General features: G+C 38.5%; 1 protein-coding gene across 30 annotated transcripts in view; it reads left to right on the plus strand.

Annotated features, from left to right (window-relative positions):
* The window catches only part of MAST4 (microtubule associated serine/threonine kinase family member 4), a 278,614-nt gene extending 266,326 nt beyond the window's left edge, over nt 1-12,288 (plus strand). For all 30 annotated transcript variants that reach the window (XM_085566676.1, XM_021534406.4, XM_085566678.1 and 27 more), the window contains 5 exons: nt 351-580; nt 2,311-2,433; nt 4,188-4,324; nt 4,971-5,152; nt 5,993-12,288. In XM_085566676.1, the coding sequence (XP_085422802.1) occupies nt 351-580; nt 2,311-2,433; nt 4,188-4,324; nt 4,971-5,152; nt 5,993-9,873 (4,553 nt within the window). In that variant the 3' untranslated portion in view covers nt 9,874-12,288. The remainder of the gene's footprint in view (nt 1-350; nt 581-2,310; nt 2,434-4,187; nt 4,325-4,970; nt 5,153-5,992) is intronic.
* The last annotated feature ends 409 nt before the right edge of the window (nt 12,289-12,697 follow it).

Below are 12,697 nucleotides of genomic sequence, written 5' to 3' on the forward strand. Positions count from 1 at the left end.
ACCCTACTCTGATTATCTTCTCATCACTGTTTGCTAGGAAAAGGCTGAGAATAGTTCTTGCAAAGTTAGCAATGAGTGTGTTTCCTGCACAAAAGGAAGAAGCATATATCTATAGCTAACAAATTAACCCTTGCATTAAACAATACAGTTTACACTCTAGGGAAAATAATTAAGTTCTAATAGGTGGTTGCTGAACTTTACATCCACTAATATGCACATTAGGCAAGGAGGAGGAAGAGGAGAGGTTGTTTAGACAAAGACAATGACGTATTTTAATACAAAAATATCATTAAGCGAAACAAAATTTGTGTGTACTCAGAGTGTAATGGGCAGATTTTTTTTTTTCCCAGATGTGTTTGGTGTTTCTCCTTTGGGAAGTCCTATGTCTCCTCATTCGCTATCCTCTGACCTTTCATCATCCCGAGATTCATCTCCAAGCCGTGATTCATCAATTGCCGCTGCAAGTCCTCATCAGCCAATTGTAATTCATAGTTCAGGGAAAAAGTATGGCTTTACCATCCGAGCAATCAGGGTTTATGTGGGTGACAGCGATATCTACACTGTGCACCACATTGTTTGGGTAAGATAATACATCTTTTCTTGTTGATATGTGGCCACAGAATACTGTAATGATGGATTTGCTTTTTTGTACCTGTGGTATCTCGTATCTCTTTGTTGACAATTACTGTGTAAATTACAATGATATACCAAGCAGTTTTTCTTAGAATGAAATTCTGCCTGTATGCAAGAGCAGTGTGCTTATAGGGAAGACAACAAGCCATCTTTGGCAGAAGCATTATCTACACCTAGTGTTGAATTTCTGCAACTTCACTTTAACTTGTGGCAAGTTTGTCAGTTTTGAAAAATAGTGTCTTGAGTTCAGAGCACTAGGCCTTAGAAAAACAAAGGCTTGATGCAGATCCTCTTTGATTTGGATCAGGATCTGCAATTGTAAAGTGTTATAAAGATAAATTGTTGAGAAATAGGTGGAGTTTATTAAACTGAATCAATTAAGGGATTCATGACAGTCAGGACTATTTTGCAAGACACACATAAACTAATCTCAAGCACTTATTTTCTGTTGTGTAGAAATGTGCAGATTGTTTGGAATTGTGAAGACTTTTGAGATTTGTATGGCACAGGAGAAAGATTGACTGTCTTGAATAAATAATATATTTTTCATCCTCTCTTCACTATACAGTGAAAGAAAGGCTAAAGCAATTCTTTGGTTGTTAGCCTCCTTAACTGTAAAATAATTATATACTTAGGTACATATATATGCATTTATTTAATAATTTATGTTGGTAACAAATTCTAATTTTATATATGGTATAAATTACACATACATAAATAGTATATGTATATAAATTATTTCAACTACCCTAAAAAATTATCACAAATTTACCAAAAGACTTCAAGTTTTTTTACACTGCTTAGTTTTAAATATGTATTGTAGATTTTGAAATAGCAGTGATGTAGTGTATTATTTATTTTTTTTTATTCCTATTGTTTACTCCTTAGACCTATTAATCCATCAAGAACATTGAATCTGGAGAACTGGCTACATTTGGTGGATAATGGAATAAATTTTTAAAAATTATTTCTTGCCACTAGTGTAACATCACACCAGTAAAAGGAAGGGGAAAATGGTATATTGCAATAAAAGTTAGACCTTGGGGGTTTTTTGAGTATCATAAGTTTGTTCTTGGCTGTTTGCATTGTAGTCTTCAGTAGTGTCTGCATGACTTAAAATACTCATTTAAAAATAGAATAAATCATTTAAACAACCTTCAAAATATTTTTCAATTCAGTTTGTTTTGGCCCATTGTCACTTTTGTGCTGCACCAGCTCTAATGGGAAGCCTGGTGAATTTGAACTAAATAGAAACAATCCTTAACCATATGGTGGAGTTAATTTTTGTTGTGATTAGAGTATTGCATGTGACAGTTACCTTAATTACATAGTGTTTCTCATTTTCAGATGCTAAAAATCTTCACTTAATTCTGAAATATTGCAGTGGGTAGTGAACCACCTCTTCTTACCATGCATGAAAACTCCCTGGTTTATAGAGCTTACTTAATACCCATAGCAACCAGCAGTGTTTCAGTGACCTTTGAAACCATTCCAGGCCCCATATAAAGTTGGAGTAAGTAGGGAATAATATAAAGTTGGAGTAATTAGGGGATGGTGAAAGAGTTGAACCTATTTTTCTTCTATTCTTCCTTTATATAAATTAGTATCTGTAAGTTTCTTCATTGCCAGCTGGTTTGGGGTTCATTTTGTGTATATTCTCTTCCTTTCTCTTTTCAGAATGTGGAAGAAGGAAGTGCAGCTTACCAAGCAGGTTTAAAAGCTGGAGACCTGATTACTCATATCAATGGAGAGCCAGTGCATGGTCTTGTTCATACAGAAGTCATCGAGTTGTTGTTAAAGGTAACTCTTGTACAGCTGGGATATGAAAGTGATTGCTGTTTTCACCAACGATGGCGGGGTTATGTTTGCTTTCTTGAGATTAGTTACTAGATTTTATTGTTCTTAGAAGTACAAACTCTAAGCTGCTATTGCCACAGATCTGGAGAAGGGCCAGTGACTTTCATATATCGTGCTATGATTTAGTTTCTCTGCCATAGACTGGCACTGTTGCAGAGATAGCTGAAGTAAATTCGAGGCAATGACACAAAGAGATGTCGCTGTCTCTCAAAAAAATCGACCTTTTCAAGCATGTTACCTAATGCCTGCATCTTGCTCAGATTCAGGCTTTTGACAATGATGAAACTTCTCATTTTTCTCATTTAAAAGTGAAATCAGTGAGGAAAAGCAAAAACAAAGAATATTAAATATTCTCAGCCTGCTATACAGGAGGTTGCGTTTCATATTAGGGCCCGAAAGGTTTTTGTCTCATGTATAGCCAGGCATGTCAGAGCTTCTTCGATTAATGATAAAATTCTCATCCTGCAACTGTACTTTCATGAATAATCTGTCACATTTTTCTCTTGTGGAGTTTTCTGAAGTCTGTCCTATTAGAAAAGCACGGTTTTTCCATGGAAACAAACAAACCACTAGACCAAAAAAACCCAACTTCTGTTTTCTCTGTAGCTCATCATATCTCATTTTTCATGTAATCTTTTCAGTGTAAGCTAATGTAGGTCAGAAATACTTTATATAGCTGTATATTTGCTTCCTATATTATTAACAATTTATGGTGTTATGTGCAGAGCTCAAAGTGAATGTCAGTTATAGAAGGAGTCCAAAAAAGCACTAGAAAGCAGTTGAAGTGATAAGAAAATATAAAAAAGCTAAAGAAAGATGAAAAATATACTTTCTTCTGTCTTTATTTTATTTCTCTGAAGCCAGGAAGAACTTCCAGATTTTCCAGTTTTGAAAGAAATATGTAGAAGAAAATTCTGTGACTTAAGGCAGTCAGCTGTGCACTCATTGTCTAGGTCAGATACAGAAAAAGAAGCATGACAACTCTGCTCACTACTTAAAAGCATAAATGCAAAACAAGAGATCAATGTTTATCCATAACTTAATTTTTTGGGCTGTATCATGAATTAATTTGGGCAACTGCAATTTCTTTGAAAGGAAGTTCACTGTAGGGATATACAGTGTTGAGCAGGAGCTACAGATTTTTAAAACATAAAATCAGCAGGAAATACCTATATATTTTTTTGAGTCATCTCTTTGTGCAATCAGTGCTAAAAAGCTTAGGTTAATTATACTTGTTAACCATTTTGAACAAGATAAAAATATGTTTTGGAATGGACAATGAAAATTCCATTTTTCTCCTCTGTTACATCATTGTAACATTTGGTGTCTTGAGATGTGAGTGGAGCACTGTGCAGTTACAGTTGTTCTTTGTGGGAAAATCAGGTATTTCTGCAGATGCTTCTGTCTTGAAATTTTCAATCTTGGTTAATCCTTGGTGTCCTCCTGCCTAGCTACAATTGAAATTACTCCTTGTCTTGGAGCTTGAATGGAGGAAGTTAGGAAAGCGGAGTTTGAGAGCTGCCCAATCCTCATTTGCTAACTATGCCTGGTAATGTCTGCACAGGGTTTCCTGCAGAGGCACCTTCTATTCTGGTGTTGATTCTCATTGCATGTATGGTGTAGATTCAGTTTAAGGCAAAGTCATCTTGTATTACTCGTATTACTCACACTTAAAGCATCTTCTTTCATTTTGGCAGAGTGGCAACAAAGTCTCAGTAATGACAACTTCTTTTGAAAACACTTCTATCAAGACAGGACCTGCCAGGCGGAACAGCTACAGGAGCCGAATGGTTAGACGCAGTAAGAAGACCAAGAAGAAGGAGAGTTTAGAGAGGTGAATAATCCTTTGCTTTCACAGTGAAGGCATTTATTTGTTTTTGTGTGTGTCTGTACATAACAATAAATTTAAAATATGAAGTTAATACGGTTTTCTCTCATCTTCTGTATTTCTACCTTCTTTTCTGAGATTATGTGGCCTTCCAAATCTTGTTTGCCTAAACTAGATCTGCTAAAATAACATCTAAAACTAGTGAACAACTGAGGTTGCATCTTAATTTGGCTTGACTATATTATTTTGTACTTGTTTAAATAAACTTTTTAGTGCTAGTGCTTATCAGTGTTTTTAATATGATATGTTCATGTGGATTTTATAAATATGTTGCTAGTACTTTGTAGATATTGCTTTAGTTTTGATAGGTTGCTAAACTAAGAAAATAAATGTTTATACTCATAAGGAGATAGATGTTCTTCTGAAATACAGTAAGTACATTTTAGTATGAATTAAATTAGTTACAGTGTCTATCCCACCTGTCAGTGAATCAGAATGTTTTCTAAACTTCCTAGTCTACAGTGTGGTTTGCTTTCATGTAAAGATAGATTTACTATTGTCATAGTGTCAGCTTGCAAGAACTTTGCCTGTGGTAATAGTATCTTCTGTGAACCTTAACTTATGATAAAATGCTGTGTTTTTCTCACACAAGGAGAAGATCTCTCTTTAAAAAGCTGGCAAAGCAGCCCTCACCTCTCCTTCATACAAGCAGAAGCTTTTCCTGCCTTAACCGATCACTTTCTTCAGGGGAGAGCTTGCCTGGGTCTCCAACCCACAGCTTATCTCCTAGATCTCCTACCCCGAGCTACCGTTCCACTCCTGATTTTCCATCAGGTGAGTGTGAAGCAGTGGAGAGCAGAGGAAAAGGACTGGAAGGATACTGTACATTTTGTGAGCCCCCATAGATCTGATATACTCCCCTAAGAGCAGTTAGCTCTGACAAACATAATCATAGAAAAACTGTTTTCTGTCTGGAAAATGGAAACATTCCTGATGCAAAACAAAAGGTGTTTTTATGATACGGAAGCACCTAAAAAACAATTTTCTCTTAAGTTTGTCCTAGTGTTTAAAGCTCTGTCCAATGGGTGAAAGTTGAATAATAAAACGTCCCATTTTGTAGCAAAAGACAGAATTTTGCCTGAGAGGCTACATGATAAAAGAGTCAGAGAAACTGACATAAAAGTTGCTACATAATGGAACTAGGACAGCACTCATGAATGCAGATTTATTGCTGAAAAGATTAGCCAAGTGCTGAAATATACATCTCTCTGACTCTTAAAAGCCTGCCCCTTTTTACTTCTTTAACTTCTGTAACAATTGTAGTGTGTACTAGAATTGACTGCCATTGTACAATCCCTTGGCAAAGGTAAATTATCTGAAAAGCCTTGATCATTGCTTTGAAGTGTCAGAAAGCATTAGTTATTCTATTTAAGTAAAAGGAAGAGATAACTTAAAGGGGATGATGGAAGAGAGAGAAAGGGAGAAACAGCAAATGTAATTGGAATGATGCAGGTTTGCAGCCTAAAACCTTCTCCATTTAAAACCTTCCGGATTTTGGAACTCTGTAGTGGGAGATGGCATAGGCCTTTTGTTCTGTTTCTCAGTGAACATTTAGACAAGATAGAAAAAGTCTTGCTAATACTGTGTTTGCTTGATTTTTTGTTCTTTTTATAGGTACTAACTCTTCCCAGAGTAGCTCCCCTAGTTCCAGTGCTCCCAATTCTCCAGCTGGTTCAGGGCACATAAGACCCAGCACTCTTCATGGCTTGGGTCCAAAGCTTGGTGGGCAGAGATACAGATCAGGAAGGCGCAAATCAGCTGGCAGCATTCCCCTTTCTCCTCTTGCACGGACACCTTCTCCAACACCCCAGCCAACATCTCCTCAGCGATCTCCATCACCATTGCTGGGACATTCAATTGGAAATACAAAAATAGCTCAGTCTTTTCCTAGTAAAATGCACTCACCTCCAACTATTGTGAGGCATATTGTTAGGCCAAAGAGTGCAGAGCCACCAAGATCTCCATTGTTGAAGAGAGTCCAGTCTGAAGAGAAACTTGCACCCTCTTATGGCAGTGATAAAAAACACTTATGTTCACGAAAACACAGTCTGGAAGTGACGCAGGAAGAAGTGAATAGAGAATTGTCTCAAAGAGATATAACTCTTCAGAGCTTGGAGGAGAATGTATGTGACGTGCCATCACTCACACGAGTCAGGCCTGCAGAGCAGGGCTGCTTGAAACGACCCATCTCCCGAAAACTGGGTAGACAAGAATCCATTGATGAACTAGACAGAGAGAAGCTGAAGGTCAAGGTAGTTATGAAAAAGCAAGACTTCACTGAAAAAGCAAATGCTGCTATACATGAGCCTAGCAGCGAACCAGAAAATCCCAATACCTTAAGAGTGGAAGAAAGAGACAAAAAAGCATTCCAGAAGGCATTAGAGAGATCAAACCAGTTTGAAACGAAAATTGTTACTGTGGAGACCCAGTCAGCTGGTGGCATACTCAAAGACACCCTTCAAAAGAATGCAAATTTGAGATCAAATGATGGTGTTGCTTTAGATGGACAGACATTGTGTCATGGGCCTCCCTCTAATGAACTCAGTCATATTTCTTATGACTTCAAAAGAATTTCACCTTCATGTACCCTGCAAGATGTGCTACCTCAGTCCTCTGACAAGATACTAAATGGAAAGGGAGAAAACACAGATAAAATTGTACCAACAAAAGAATTTGTCAAATTTGAAAGATTAGATGGTAAACTTGCAAATATTGATTATCTCAGAAAGAAAATGTCTGTTGAAGAAAAAGATGACAGTGTCTGTCCAGTGCTAAAACCTAAGATGACATCTAATGTTCATGAATGCCTTCAACTTAGTACAGGCAGACCTGTAAACATACAGCAGGACTCCACTGCAGTTGCAGATGGTAGAGCATTTATTGGCAGTGTACATGCTGCTCAGATGAACTCAGTTTCTTGTGTTCCTCTCAAAACCTTTAGTGGCCGAGCAGACATGAGCATGGAAAAATCAGCCCTTATTTCTTCTGAAGCTCCTGTCAGAAAAAGTCCTTCAGAATATAAGCTTGATGGGAGGTCTGTTTCCTGTCTGAAGCCAATAGAAGGCACATTAGACATCGCGTTACTTTCTGGGCCACAGGCTTCGAAGGCTGAACTGCCTTTGTGTGTGCTGCCAGAAGGACAGAGCACCAGCAGTGATGGGGCATCTCCTAAGCCCCCAGTGCCACAAGGGAGTGGTGGGAAGGCAGAAATGGTGTCTCAGAAAGAACAGTTGTTGAGCTACCCAAAATCTAGCAAAGTCAACATAGCAGAGCCTCAGGCTCTAGAAGTAGGCAAGAGTTCTCCAAATCCACCACTCATCTCTGTGGCTACAGAAACAGTGACAGAGAAAAAGGTTTCTAGTCTGGCTGCTAAAGGCAGTATTTCTGTTGTTGAAGCTGTTCAGAAGAAAGATACCTCCCCTTCAAAACAAAAGGACCATTCAGTGGAGGTAAAGTCTTGTGTTACTCAAAATCAGAGTTTTAAAACTACACAAACATATTCCAAATCTTTTGCTGGCCAAAACACTCCCGAAAAAGCTGTAGGAAAAGAGAAACAAATACAGAAAGAGTTACCTGTCAAACAGCCAATATCCCAGAGAGGTTGTGAGCCTATCCCTGCAAAGGTGGAAGTGATCAGGGAGTCATCTCTGAAGGTTTCTGTCTCGGATGTCCTGATAACAACCTGCTCCAAGAGCAATGAAAAAAATTGTGCTGATTTTGCCATTCCACTTGAGATGCAAGGAAAAATGCAGTCAGCTGGCCCCAAGGCACAACCTAAGGATGGCAGAGAATTGTTGAAACAGCTAGGCAAGGATGACAGCGGTGTTTCTAAAACTTTTATGGAAAGGGAAATAACAAAGCAGAAAGCTGAGTCTAAGAAAGTTATCACAGAGGCAAAGAGTGATGGTCTTCCATCCAAATGGTCCATGCAATCGTCAAGAGATGGTGATCATAAAATTGAGAAGTCTGCACCAGTTTCCTCTGTGCAGAAGGATTGTGCTAAAGACATGGGAAAGAAAGATCAGAAATCACTTCCAGATATAAGGCTTCAAACTAGTGAGAGAGAGCAGTCTTGCCAAGCTCCTCGGCAGCAACTTAACACTTCAGGCTCCCCTGCTGTGAAAGAGGCAGTAAACAGACACAGCACTATAGAAGTTCATGTAGGTGTTCAAGAACATGTGAAGCCTGCTGCCACCTGTGTGGAAAGCAGCAGTAATAAATCTAGGCCAGCCTCTGATACAACTTCCTCCAAGTCTAAGTCCTTGGATAAACAGACATTGTCACAAAAACCATGTGCTCCAACCATTAAAGAAAAAGAAATTGTTACTCAGTTGTCTACCAGCTCCCGAAAGGATGGAAAGCATGCCAGTAAAAATGTTCTAGATCACCTTTCTCCTGCCCCAGGCTCTTCAAGAAGAATGAACATTGAACATGTGCAGGCTGAAAGACCTGTGGGTTTGGACCATGGCTCAGTCACCACCCTCCAAATGAGCAGTACAACCCCTGACACCAAACCCAAATCCTCTGCTGTGGGCCCACTTCCAGCAGGCCCAGAGAGTTCTAAGCAGATGCAGAGGCAAGAAGCAGCAAGCTTGGGGGAATCTGCTGATCAAAAGCAATTGCGTTTCAGTGAAAAACAAACTACTGCTCCAAAGTTTTCCACTGTGAAAGACTATCTCTCACTGAACAAAGAGGCAGAGAGAAGTCCTAGTAATGAGGTGATTGCTGCAGACAAAAGACCTGAAGTAAAAATATGCACTGACGCACTTTACGTTCAGCTTGATAGTGGGAAAGTGGAGCCTACCCTTTGTCTCACAACTTGTGACGTCAGAGGGAAAGGAGCAGAAAAAGCAACAATGAGTAGCAAAGTCTCTCAAGATATAAAAGGGAAGGGACAAGTTAATCAGAAACAGCCAGAGGATGCAAACAAGCAGACTGCAGTAAAACATCTGCCAGCTGCCAGTGGGCAAAGTTCTTGTCGTGTGGCTGCATCACTGGGAAAGCCACTGACTTGTTCATCCAATTTCCCTGAATGTAGACAGGAAGTATCTGTTTCATCTGTTTCAGCCAAAAGTGAGGCATCTTCAGCAAAGGTTAAACCAGGCTCATCAGAGCTTCCTGCAACTTGCAAGGAACTAAGTAAGAAAAGCACCTCTTCCACAGGGAGCAGTAAGGCAGAAATGACTAAGAGTGTTTCACTGATGGCCTTGCACAGTGCCACTGTTGTAGCAGAAGCCCACCACCCTGCTTCAAACCTTGGGGGGAAACCTGGAAATCAAGAAAAGCCTCTTTTTGTTAACACTGTGGATGTAAAGGGAAAAGATGCTGTTCTGACTCAGCAGTCTGCTTCAAGAAAACAGAATGTAGGTAAAGATGTATCTAGGTCGGCAGCCACACTTGACCGCCCTAACGCACTTTCAGATGACAAAGACTCAGCTCGGCAGCGTCGAGGAAAGGAAGTTTCACGGAGCAGTGCTCACAAAAAAATGTGTTAACTCTAAGACCTGGCAAGTGTGTATTCAACACTAGCTGACAGAATTTCAATATGTTGTACTGCCTTTAAACCAGCACTGTGTCGTGTCTTTGTGCGGCAAAGCTTTCATGTCACTGAAGAAACAATACAAGGGGATATGTAAAGAGAGGACTTTTTTTCAAAATGCCTTTCCAATTGTAACCGGTAAAACTGTTACCACATAGTATTTGTACAAAAATACCTTTACAGCCTAGAGCTGTTGAAAATACTTCTTCTGTAAATACTTAGCAATGTGTTTGGGGTTTGAATGTAGCATATATACTTTGCTGCTGGTTGCATTGTTTACTCTTTCCCTTTTTAAGATAGTTGCTTTGCCACGTATTTGCCATACTCGAATATGAAACCAAATTACTAAAATTCAGAGCTGGCATGGATATGCACAAGCATTGGTCTGACTGGAAAAAAAATTAAAAATAGGCCACATTTTTGCTAACTAAAAATCCTAGATAGAGGCTAAAAAAATACTAGTACAGAATAATACAGTGACCTATTCTGAGTTTTTACATGTATTTTTAATAATCTGATTTTGATAGTACTCTGTTTGGCTGACTGCTTCACCAGATCTAACACAAGAAGTAACAGCATCTCCCTGCTGCACAAAGTCTGAGTAGAGCAGCTGAAACTATGGGAAGACCACTTAATTATCAGGGCATCCCAGGAAGAGTTGTATTCTCTGGTGAAATGATGGTTCTTGTCTTGTCTGTTGGGAGTGTATTGTGTGACTTTCATCCCAGACAAGGCTGAAATTCTGAAGCACATGCCATGTGCTTAGTTTTTTACTGCAATCCCCTCAAGTTTCTTGAGCTTTTTTAAATTCAGGTCATTACAGTATGAGGCTCAAGTAAAAGCACATGACTGGTTGTACTAGTATGTTCATCCCTGTTCTTAATACATTTAGAGAATACGTATTATGGCATATAGGTCTGTTTAATTAGTGTCATATAGCTGGTAGCTGTTTTCTATTTTATTACAAGTAAGGTAAAAAGGAAAAATACACTGCGGTATCATATCCTCAGAAAAGTTTAGGTTATCTGACACATTTTAATGCATAGCTGGGGCCTTATGTTGTAGACCTAACTTGCTGTTTTTAGCAAGTAATCCTGGGTTTCATATTCATTTTGAAATGCATTGAGTAGCTCCATACATTTCATAGCATAATCTTTTTATTTGTATGCAAAAAAAAAAAATCAATACTGTAATTACAAAAGAAGCATTTTTTTAACAAAGCAACTTGTTGGAGCTATTTGGTGCTAGAATGTTACTGTCTTTTTACTTTTGCTAAGCCTTATTTAAATTTTGTATACAGTTGAACGTGTAGACTTCGATCATTTTTGTGTGGAGTATTTAGCTTGTTTTGAGGGATGAAAGGTAAAATTTGAAACATATACAGAAGCACTACGAAATACCCTTGCAGGCGCATGGGTTTTAATAATTGGGGATCAATAGAATGGTCATTTTGCTTATTTCTGTTATCTGTAACCACAGTAGAGCTAGGCCCCTACCTTTATCACCAATGCTTATGGTTTGTCTTTCTGTCTCAAAAGCTAGAAAATTTTTTTGTAAAAGCACAGTGTAATCTTGACTAGGAGACTTGTGTGACAACAGACAGTGTTCAGAATTAATTTCCCTCTGCTGAAAACCTTATTATACTGATTTGTTGAGTTGGATTACAGCAAACCTGTAAGGAAAATCCAGTGTCACAAACAACTCCTGATTTTACATGTGTCACTAGAACATTAATCCTGCCTTTGATGCATTCAGAAAGGAGATAGTAAGCAGTGGATAATAATTTTTGAGAAGTCTTAAAAATAAAATGGTCTCGACATTTACAGTTCATCTGTGCTTTGGCAGTTAATACATATAAATGCTAATGCACTTCAAAATAACATTTCTGTCTGGGAGATACTTCCTAGTTTACAATCTCTGCATTTTTTCAACTATCCTCTTGTTTCTTTTAAAACCCATCTAGCTTTTGTTTACAGTATACCTTTATGAATATTTTGTATTATCACTTCTGACAAATAAGTTCTTTGCATTTTGGAAGTGTAACAGTGCATAAGCTTGTGTTTATGTAGTAACTGTTTGTTGGTGTTTACCTTATAAGTGAGCTGTTAGAGATCCTCCTGCCTGTGTTCTTGGTCAGTCTTAATGTGATTATAGATCCGTTGTGTTCTTTTGTAGACTTCTTGCAGTAGATTTCTCAGCTTACAAAAAAAGTTTAAAAGTTAAAAAAAATCGTTAGGGTCTGTGCAATAAAGTGTTTGCAGTCTTATTTTATCTGAGAAACTCCTTATGGATGTCATAATTGTTATATATTGAACACAGTTATTTATACTTATGCAGTTGCATAACATTGAAATAAAAGTTCAGCATGAAACTGTTGTGTTAGCATTTTTTCTTGAACAGCTTTCAGGGCTGTAATGTAAGGCACATTTCTGAAGTCCTCAGAGGCTGGCAATTTTGGTGGTTTTCTGGGGACAGCTCAGTGCACCCTTTAAGGCATATGCTGGTGGAGGGTTTTGCATGAGGAAATGCAGTTTGGTCTGGGGAAGAAGATATGCATGGCTGAGTATCTCAGGTTATGTCTGGATCCTCTGCTCTGCTGTTGGGGATAGGTAAGTGTGGTGTGGTGGTGGATGACATAGCCTGACTGCTGCCTGCAGTAGTCTGTATTGTGACATTTAAACTCTTTCTGCAAAACACATACAATCATTCATTACTATCAGAGCGTATATACTCTTTACTCTTCTGCTGGTCCTAACTCTGCAGAGCTGCCCAGGAGTTGG

The sequence above is a fragment of the Lonchura striata genome, chromosome Z (assembly GCF_050655825.1).
Source record: "Lonchura striata isolate lonStrDom1 chromosome Z, ASM5065582v1, whole genome shotgun sequence".
Lineage (NCBI taxonomy): Eukaryota > Metazoa > Chordata > Aves > Passeriformes > Estrildidae > Lonchura > Lonchura striata.